Raw genomic sequence first — 10,608 nt, 5'->3', positions numbered from 1 at the left:
GTTCAGCAGTATGGGGTGGGGAGAGGGGAGAGGTGGTAACAAGGGAGGCCCTTTGTGGCTGAAACTTGCTACTGGCCTACTTGGTGTTCATAAAAACATGAGAATCCTAAGTAGCCAGCAGGCGACGTTTCCCTGGGCCAGACCCCAGGTTCATGGTGAAGCCACAGGCCTAGAGGAGGTGCTCAGATCTGCAGTGAATGAGTGAATTAGTAAACATACATCGGTGTCATTCTCATGGAGCCAGAGGCATGGTGTGGGCTAGCCCCAGAAACACTGATCCATCTGGTGGTTTTTCTATGGGGTTGGAGTTTCTTTCTATATTGCCTGAAATGGATGCCCCCCAGCCCTCTGCCAAGATGTCTTCATGTTCACGTGTCCGTTTCAGTCTCCTAGACTGAAACTGAAGTTCAGAGAGGTTATGTGATGTACCTGGCATAATGTTGCCAGGCAGTGGCAGAATCAGAACCTGAACCCAGGCCTCATGCCTCTCCTGGGTAGAGAGCTGCTCTGGAGGGTCGCTAGGCCAGGCTGGTGGCAGGCTGCCAAAGACACTGAGAGCCTTGGACCCCCACTTCCTAGGAGGTGCTGCTCCTGCCCAGGCATCCTTGAGCCCATAGGGCATAAGCCAGGGTAGACTCTTCTTTTCCATCTCCACTAAGGGTTAGGCTTAGAGTTCTCTAAAAAGCAAAGTTGAGTTAGAGGACCTGGGTTCAAATCCCAGCTCTGCTGCTTACTAGCTATTTGACCGTGGATAAGTTACTCAGCTTCTCTGTGCCTCTGTGTCCTATATAGGGTGGAATATAAAGTAATGGTAACTATCTCACAGGTTGTTGGAGGGCACAAGAGGCCACAGGGGTAAAGTGCTGACTGCAGGGATTGGCAGATGTAAGCACTCCCTGCAACCAGTGATTCAAAACGTGCTAACTGCGTGCCTCCGGGGTGCCCAGCACTGTGCTGGATCCTCATAAATATCATTAAAATGTAATGGAAGTGGAGTACAAAGCAGAGAAGAGCCAAGAAGAAAAAGAACGGTCAGTGCTGTCCAGCCAGCTCTTGGAAGCTGCCAGGAAGAATGCTGTGTAATGGACCTGTCTCCTCTCAAGTGTCCATCTCTATCTACCAAGCTCTGGATGTTCTGTTCCAAAGACTGCGGTAAAATCCACCCACTTCTGCAGGGAGTGAATTCGGAGATAGTAGCACTAGGGAGCAGGGCTCCGAAAAGCCCAGGCCTGCACAGAGCAGGGCACAGCTAGATCCCCATCTCCTCTGACTTGAAATTCCCTCCTCCCGGCAGCAGGGCAGAGATCTCTCCTGACACATGTGAGAGCCCCGCGCCCACTGGAGGGGAGGATTACTCTGCCAGTAAATCCTTCACAACACCCCACCCCGCTAATAATCCTAGTGCTCAGAGGAAGAATGCTAAGCTGAACTCCCCACTAACCAGCTCAGACCAATTCCACACTGAAGCAACGGCCCGCGCTTTCCTTCTCTCCTTCGTTCTCCTGACCACTTCGACATGATTCCCTCAATCTTCCCCCTCAATTCAGTCCAACCATTAAATGGAGACATTTCCCTCACCCACACTATCGACTCCTTGATCCTATTCCCCAAGAATATTCCACTCCCCCTGCTTGCTTGCCTCCCTTCCACTGAGGCAGAGTGGGGGCCCTGCACCATTTTGTGACTGATTATCAACAAGGTTCTGGCTCCACCTGGCAATGCCTCAGAGGTTCAAAAGAAACTCCTACCTCTCTGTTGAGAAGCGAAGGAGCATATTTTCAAGAAAGCTTGCCTGATGAAATGTACATAAAGCCGATGCTACTGTGCCCAACTAGAGGGCCTTCAGTCCTTAGGGTGGGAAGTGGGGCCTCTGCTAACAGGGGAGGAATGAGAACTGTCTGCAGTCCTGGCAGAGCCCCTGTGCATGGTCTGTGCACTGCACAACTCCAGGGGGCACCATTCACACCATGGCACCCCTAGAGTTATGCAATGCAGTGGCTCTGAGCTAGCAGCCTCCTGCATTTCTGCAGAAGCTGCCAAAGGATCCCTATAGCCAGGTCCTCCTGCCCAGCCTTCCTTGTCCTCCTTCTCTCCCTGACCCCATTCTCCTATAGCCAGGACTACCTTAAATGGGGTTTTAGAGAAAATCTACCCTATAAATGCCTGAGGCCACGCAAAGCAACACATGCTTTGAAGTTTTCCATGAATGCTATGGGGGCAGGTCCTGCAGAATTTCATTCTGGTGGCTTTTTTTCTGATGAGCATGGGAGGAAGGGGGAAGTGATTGGCATCAGTACAGGGAGACAGGTGGGCAGCCCTGTGCCAGAGGTCATGCAGTCAGTCATCTATCCTCACCCACAGAGTTGGCTACTGGAAGTCAGTGGAAGGGAGGTGGGTAGGAACCTTTTATTTTTAAACCTGTACTGTTCTGATTAAGCATTTCTTTTTCCTCTGACCTTCACTAGGCCCATTATGGAAGATCAAACTGCCAACGAGTCAGAGGGAGGCCTGGACAAGTGACACATGGATTCAGGATGAGCCAGCCTGCTGCCACACTCTCAATGCTGTGGCCGGGCTGCTTCCCAGGCAGCGGCAGGAGACTGCAGCTAATCTGTGCTGAGCCTGCAGGGGACGTAGAAAAGGTCTTGCTGGAGCTCCAGGCTCCTGTCACTGGACCAGCCGTGGGGTGGGGCAAACTGCCCGCTCAGGCCCAGGCCACTCAGCCCTGAGGACCAGGCAGCATGCGAGTCCTGATGAATTACAACCTACCAGTTTGACTTTGGAGATAAACAGTCACTTGTTTCAGGGTAACAAAAAGATGCATATTTCTGCCTGTTTCCATCATTTGGCTGGAAATCATATGAAGCATGTGTGTTTTAAACACATTGCTAAGGAACTTCTGGATGCACACAATTTAAGATGAGAAAGGTCACAGTGTGGCCTGTGTTATACTAGGTGGGTCTGATAAGAGAATCTGGGGAATGAGGAGCAAGAATTGGGGTCGTAGGAGAGGTTTTCTGGGGACAGGGTGTTGGAAAGCACCAGATCACGGAGTACCATCGCTCCTCTCCTCCGGAGCATCCGGGCCCAACCAACACCTCACACCCCAGCCCCGGTCCCTTCTCTGGGTCCCAGCCACGCCCTCTGCCCTCCCCTCCTCACTCCTACTTCCCCTTCTGAGAACATGGCAGCCTTCAGTTTCCCCTCTGATCTACAGGTGCCCGTAAACAAAGTGCTGCAGCGACACCCGCTCCTCCGCAGCCGCCTCCCCACCCCCTACCCCGCAAAGTCCGGCACAAGGTTAAGCCTGGGTTCCATCGGGCGTCCCTGAAGGGCTCCCATACCCAGCTACTGGGTTCTCCCCTCTGCTTTTCAAGTCCACTGGGCTAGGGAGTCTTCCCTCCAGGTTGGAGCTCCCCAACTTCTGGGCCGCGCTCCCCCGTGAAACGTTGGTCCTGGAAAACCAGCCTCCATTAGTGCTAGCGTCCCTCAGCATGGGCACCCCAGACCTGGCTCTGGGGGCCACCCAGAGGTGGCCTCCGGTATTTTCACTACCTTCACCAGCCCCCCCCCATCACGGACACGCCTTTCACCATCTCGCCTTAGGAGGATTGCTAAGAGCGCCCCCCGACCCCAACTAAAAGCGCCAACCAAGGGCCCTGTCCCCTTCTGTCTCTCCCTTACCCGAAGCCCAAGATGGGAACGGAAGGCAAGCGCAAGATGATGCTACTGTCCCTGCCGGCCCCACCCAGACCAGCCCCTTCTGCAGTGGCCCGTATGTGGAACCTGCAGTATCCGCCCAGCTGGGGGGGACACCTGGGGATGGCTCACCAAAAAAAAGAGGAGCAGGTCGGAGGCCCAGGCAAAGCCAGGGTCCCCGCCCCGCCCTCCCTACTCCCCTCTGCCCCCTTCCCCCCGCCCCACTGCAACCCTCACCCCTCTCCGCACCCAGCCTGAAGGGGAGACCTTGTCCCTTACGCACGCCCCCAGAGTAACTCCTCGCTCTGGGAGGGTGTGGCACTGGGGGTCCCAAGCCCGCCAGCTCCCGGGCTGGGGAGTTCATGAGGAGGGGTCTCAGGAGCCCGGTGGGTGCTCGTTGTTTACTCTTGGTGCAATTAACCGGCTAGGCTGCGGGAGCCTGTGGCTGCGACATGCAGCCGCCACTCCCAGGATCTCTGCTCCAAAGCTCCCTCCCCAAACCCCCAGCCCCAGCCCTCGGCCCTCTCAGCCCCGCAGACTCACGTCTCGGAAGCGGTTCCAGTGCTTGATCTTGCCGCTGTACTGCGAGATGGACGACAGCCATTGCTCGTCCTCCATGAAATTGCCGGGGGTCTCGCCCTCCTTGAGCCTTTTGGCGTCGCTTTCGGCCAGGGCAGCTACTGTAAGGAGCAGCAGCGGCAGCGCCAGCCGCCCGCAGTCCGGAGCGCGCATCGTGGTCTGAATTCGACCTGAGGTGGGGGGTGGGGGTCTTGACTTCTGCAGTATTTTAACGTCCTTCTTCCCACCCCGCAGTTGGGGGAGCAAACGCCGTCGTCTTCCTCAGCCCTCCTCCTGCGGTCTGACTCCGGTGACAGACGGATAGTGGGTCGCAGCTGAAATGTGACCTGGTTAGGAGATGCACTTGTCTGAAAAAAACCCCAGCGCCGGACGTAGAGAGGAAGAGAGAATCAGAGAGGCTGCGCCAGCAGGGGCCGTGTCTGTAACTGTAGCATCAGCATCACGTTTGACATCATCATACCTGGTTTAAAAAAAAAAAAAAAAAAAAAAAAAAAAAAGGAGGAGATAGATTTCAAAGGGAAGCGCTAGATCAGAGCGCCAAACGCCAGCCATCCGCTGCCGCCGCAGAGTCCAGCCCAGCCCAGCACTTAGGGAGTTGCAAACCAAGGAATCTAGACCCGGAGATGTCCCTGCTGTCTCTCCAAGGCTGGAGAGCAAGAAGGGTGCCGGGTCTCCTCAGGGAAGATGGGAGTGAGGAAAAGACGAAACTCTCTGGTTACAAAGCCAGGCTCAGGTGTCTAAAAGGGAATTTGGCCACAGACACTCCTTCTCTCCCCTTGCCTCCCACCCAGAGGGGCCTGCACCACAGCCCTGACAGCTGGCTTCCTGTGAGTTATGGCTCTACAGTAATGGGTGGCTTCGATAAGACAAAAGCCATATAACAACTGGCTGCCTGAGAACTATTGCCCAGCCCCACATGCTCTTTTCAAGGCAAGGCCTGAGCACTGAATAGCTGGTAAAACAGAGGCAGATGTCCTCCTCCCCAAGCAACTGTTTAAGGGCTGCCACCCTTTTTGTTAGCTCTTCTTAGGGCAACCCTAAAAGGCAAATGTCTGGCTATTTCATCGGCCTTGAGGTAAATTTGAAAAAGGCACATTTGCTATTGTTTTGACTTCAGTTGATTTTAATAAGCCACTGGGGAAAGGGGTGTGGGGAGGCTGGGTTTGTTTGAGGTGTTTAAGTTTTTGTTAAAATTGTGATCCTTATCATTGCCTTTAGAAATGTGTTGACATACACATTTCTGGGCACAGTCCCAGGATCAGAGCAGAAATAGGGTGAGGTTTACATCACAAATAAATTGAAGAGGAAACAGATAATCTGACAGGACAAAACATATTAAACTTTTGGGACCCAAGCCCTAGATTGTGTTTTTATTTAAAAAAACTAACAAAAAACTTGGCTGCTGTGATGTTAAAAAAAAAAAATCAAAGGCAATGAATAACATGATCTTAATCAGTAGGAAAGAAACACAGGTTGAAAGGTTCATAGTCACCCTGAGTCTGGCTTGCCTGGGAATTCTGAATGCATCAATGGCTTGGGTTGGGGTCCCCTGGGAAAACAGAAAACAACAACTCCCTTTCCATGTTTTCTTTTTCTTTGCAGTTGGATTAAGAGGTGGTGCTGCAATGAGGCCCTGGCCATTGATGTCTACAACTCACAGTAAACAAAGCAGGCTTGCCTTGCCCAGTTGTACACAGCCACAGTGTACAATGGAAGAGCAATGTGTTGTCATAAAGACTGGGGATGGAATTCCTCTTACTAGCTGGGTTCTTGGGCAAAGTACTTAATCTATCTTCTATCTATAAATTAATGATACCACCCATCTCAGAAGATTGCTGTGAAACCCATGCAAAATTACATACTAAGTGCCTGGGCATAGTGAACATTTTTGAAATGTTAGGTCTTCTTCCCTCAGGTTGGGAAGAGGTGGCTATGATGTCCCATAGTTCTGAATACGTACTAACATTTGCCAACTTTTTCCATTTCAATCCTCGTCTTTTAGCAAACCTAATTACATGTCTCCAAGACATTGAGGAGGTAGATCCTAGATGTCATAGCTCTCCCATTCTAATACTATCTTATGAAGTCCCTGGTCTTCTGAAATTACTACAGTTGCCCAATAAAGAGTTTGGAAAGGCACTAACAAGATGCCCATCAATAAGACAATAGCTCTTTCCAGACCCCTGAAGGTCAAAATGTTTCCCACACTCCTCCAATGGGACCCACCTTCAAGCTGGGTCAATATTAGCCCTGGGTTTAAAGCAAATCAATAACAGTCCAGAACTGTTAGTTAATCCAATAGTAAAGCTATTTAGGAGGGAAAATCCAAATTTCCAGATGAGGGAGAAAAGAGGTGTAGAAAATGGACAATAAGTATTGTTTATAAAGAAGAAAAGGTTTTCCTAAATTTTGAGGGACTTACTGGCAGGTCAGCCTTGAAAGGGGCCCCAAAGCTGCTGGGTGTACCTGATAAATGGTACATATGTTTCATGCTTTTCTTCTGCTTGTATTTAATATTTAGCAATACAAAATGGAGGAAGGAACCTCAGTTTCCAAATAAGAAACTTAAATTTAACCACATCTTTAAAACCATTTAATCTCATTTCTAGATGACCTCACCAACATAAAAAGACAAACATACAAAGATGTTCAATCCAGAATTATTTATAATAGCCAAACCTGGAAACCAAATCAAGGTCCATTAGTTAGGGATCAACTAGTTAAATTATAATACATAAAACAGGCTATGGTACAGACATTAAAAATAATGTAGGGCCTCCCTGGTGGCGCAGTGGTTGGGAGTCCGCCTGCCGATGCAGGGGATACGGGTTCGTGCCCCGGTCTGGGAGGATCCCGCATGCCGCGGAGCGGCTGGGCCCGTGGGCCATGGCCGCTGAGCTTGCGCGTCCGGCAACGGGGGGGGGGGCCACGACAGTCAGGGGCCCACATATCGCAAAAAAAAAAAAATAATAATGTAGATCTGTATCTACTGACAACTAATGTGATCCACTACATATTACTGGATAAGACAAGCTCATTATAGAAAACCATGTATCACTTGATCCCATTTGGAAGGAAGTGACAGTATAGTGCAGCAGTTCTCAAACTTTCTGGTCTCAGGAGTCCTGTACACTGAAAGATTACTGAGGACCCCAAAGAACTTTTGTTTTTGTTTATGTGAGATATACAGTATACTGATATACTGTACTTGAAAATAAAACTAAGCCTGCCTCTCAATTTTTCTGTGAACCTAAAACTGCTCTAAAAAATCTTTCAAAAAAAACTTAATTAATAAAGTGTATTTAGGGCTTCCCTGGTGGCGCAGTGGTTAAGAATCTGCCCGCTGATGCAGGGGACACGGGTTCGAGCCCTGGTCTGGGAAGATCCCACATGCCGCGGAACAGCTAGGCCCGTGAGCCACAACTACTGAGCCTGCTCGTGACCGCGATGAAGAGTGGCCCCCACTTGCCGCAACTAGAGAAAGCCCTCGCACGGAAACGAAGACCCAGCACAGCAAAAATAAATAAATAAATAAAATTAAAAAAAAAAAAAAAAGTGTATTTAAAAATAACAATACCAAACCCATATTAACAAAATAACATTTTATGAAAAAAATTATATTCCCCACACCCACACACACCAAATTAATAAGAGTAGTCGTATTGTTACTGTTTTACACTTTGGCAAATCTCTTTAATGTCTGGCTCAAAAGAAGAAAGGTAGATTACCTTCTGCATCATAGCAAGTGTATTAGTTTGTTAGGACTCTGCCATAACAAAATACCACAGACTAGGTGGCTTAAACAACAGCATTTATTTTCTCAATAAATTCTGGAGGCTAGAAGTCCAAGATTAAAGTGTTGGCAGACTTGGGAATTCCCTGGTGTTCAGTGGTTAAGACTCCCTGCTTTCACTGCCGAGGGCCTGGGTTCAATCCCTGGTCGGGGAACTAAGATCCCACAAGCAGCAAAGCACGGCCAAAAAAAAAAAGAAAAAAAAGTGTTGGTAGACTTGGTTTCTCCTGTCTCCTCCTGGCTTGCAGATGGCTGCCTTCTAGCTGTCAAACACAGTCTTTCCTCTGTGCATGCACATATCTGATGTTTTTCTTTCTTTCTTTTTTGGTTGTCAAATGATCCTTTATTGAAATATTTTCCTTTGCTATCCTTAACTAGCTGGGCATTCCACTGCACCACTGTTGATGTCATCCATGATGTCATGAGGGTGGCAGCCATCAACATTGCAGTCCACAGACTGGGCAGTCTCTGGGATCTCTTTAATGGTTCCAGACAGTTCTTGAGCTAAAAATAAGTGCCACATCTGTTGGGCAATGTTGACAATCTCATCAAAAATTGTATGTCCACTGTACTTAATGTTCTGCTTCTTCCTGTCTCTTGGCCATTCCTTGAAGGCTTTGATGATCAGGGCAGAGGCAGAAGGAACTTCCTCAGTCTGGCCCTGTCTGTTCTGAATTGGTCAGTTTCACTGTCATTCTCGGATCCTTCCAATCACCAGTTACTAGGCAATATCATCAACCAAACTTTTTTGGAGACAGACCCAGGGAGATGATCTCGGTAGTCAGGGGTCCGATGTTTCTTTGTGTGTCCAAATTTCCTCTAGTTATATGGACATCAGTCAGACTGGCTTAGAGCCCATCCTAACAGCCTCAGCCTCATTTTAACTTAATCACCGCTTTAAAGGCCTTATCTCCAAACAGTCACATTCTGAGGTACTAGGGGGTGAGTGCTTCAACACATGAATTCTCAGGGGACACAATTCAGCCCATAATAGTAGCTATAATGGGAAGTAGCTAGTAAAAGCACAGCAGAAGTACTGAGAACAAACTGAGTTTCTCTCTAAAAACATGTATCTAGGGCTTCCCTGGTGGCGCAGTGGTTGAGAGTCCGCCTGCCGATGCAGGGGACACGGGTTCGTGCCCCGGTCCAGGAAGATCCCACATGCCACGGAGCGGCTGGGCCCGTGAGCCGTGGTTGCTGGGCCTGCGCGTCTGGAACCTGTGCTCCACAATGGGAGAGGCCACAACAGTGAGAAGCCCACGTACCGCAAAAAACAAAACAAAACAAAACAAAACAAAAAACATGCATCTATAACCTAAACCTACCAACTTACAAAATTCTAGAAAACACAAAAATATACGAACATATATTCTATTAACCATCAGTGTGATGATGTTACCATATCATATAGCCTCTGGAAAACTCCACTGTACACTCAGGAGAGAATCAGAGTGAAAAAGGCTAATTATGCCTTAATATTTTTATGAAAATAGTAGGAAATTCCCACCCCTCCAAAGGATCTCAGGGACTCTGAGGGGTACAAAGACCACATTTTAAGAACCACAGATACAGGCATTATGACCTTAGGCAAATTTCTTAACCTTGTTAAGCCTCAGTTTCTAAAATGAGGTTAATGATAACACCAACTTAAGTGGGCTTGTAAAGATTTAGTGAATAAATACACATTATTCACAAATAAATGACAAATGTGAGCATTCTGCTAATATTAGCTGTTATCATTTGTGAAAAATTACTCAGCAACATGATTCATGTGCTTAAATGCATAGGAAGTAGTAACCTCTGGATGAGGAAATTTATTTTTTAAACAAATATCTAAATTGAAGCATAACACTGGAAAAAGCATAAGACAAAGTAGATAGCTTGATGATTTTTCACACAGTAATCTTATTTTACCTTTGTTTGAGAGATCATTTTATTAATAACAACAAAAAAGTTACTGATAAACAACCACAACAGCAGCCCCTTTTCTCACCTATAGCATCCTTGGGTTTTGCTATCCATCTCCCTGTAAGCATCGAGACAGAATCTGCGAGGTGTTCCTTAACTCAATACCCCTCTGGTACCATCAGGTTCTCTTTGGCACAAGGAAAAGCACACAGTGCAAGAGCAAACCTGAACCAAGCTTTGTGTTATTATGAAGCTGGATTCTCATCCGTGTCCAATTTAGTAAACTCTGAAGTTCACTTAAAAAATAACCATTATAGGACTTCCCTGGTGGTCCAGTGGTTAAGAATCCGCCAATGCAGAGGACACAGGTTCAAACCCTGGTCCAGGAAGATCCCACATGACACTGGGCAACTAAGCACATGCACCACAACTACTGAGCCTGCACTCTAGAGCCCACGAGCCCCAACTACTGAGCCCGCACCCCACAACTACTGAAGCCTGCACACCGCAACTACTGAGCCAACGCATTGCAACTACTGAAGCCCACACGCTCTGGGGCCCGTGTGCCACAACTACTGAGTCGCGTGCTGCAACTACTGAAGCCTGCATGCCTAGAGCCCGTGCTCCGC

At 48.5% G+C, this 10,608-nt stretch overlaps 1 protein-coding gene across 1 annotated transcript in view; it reads right to left on the bottom strand.

Moving 5' to 3' along the window:
- Positions 1-4,705, bottom strand: part of SPOCK2 (SPARC (osteonectin), cwcv and kazal like domains proteoglycan 2) — a 21,726-nt gene extending 17,021 nt beyond the window's left edge. Inside the window, exon 1 of the mRNA XM_007454682.1 lies at positions 4,243-4,705. Coding sequence (XP_007454744.1) covers positions 4,243-4,431 — 189 coding nt within the window. The 5' untranslated portion in view covers positions 4,432-4,705. The remainder of the gene's footprint in view (positions 1-4,242) is intronic.
- Between the last annotated feature and the right edge of the window lie 5,903 nt (positions 4,706-10,608).

Source organism: Lipotes vexillifer, unplaced genomic scaffold (assembly GCF_000442215.2).
Source record: "Lipotes vexillifer unplaced genomic scaffold, Lipotes_vexillifer_v1.1 scaffold205, whole genome shotgun sequence".
Lineage (NCBI taxonomy): Eukaryota > Metazoa > Chordata > Mammalia > Artiodactyla > Lipotidae > Lipotes > Lipotes vexillifer.
Note: the sequence above shows the minus strand (reverse complement) of the source record. Positions and strands in the feature narration are given on the sequence as shown.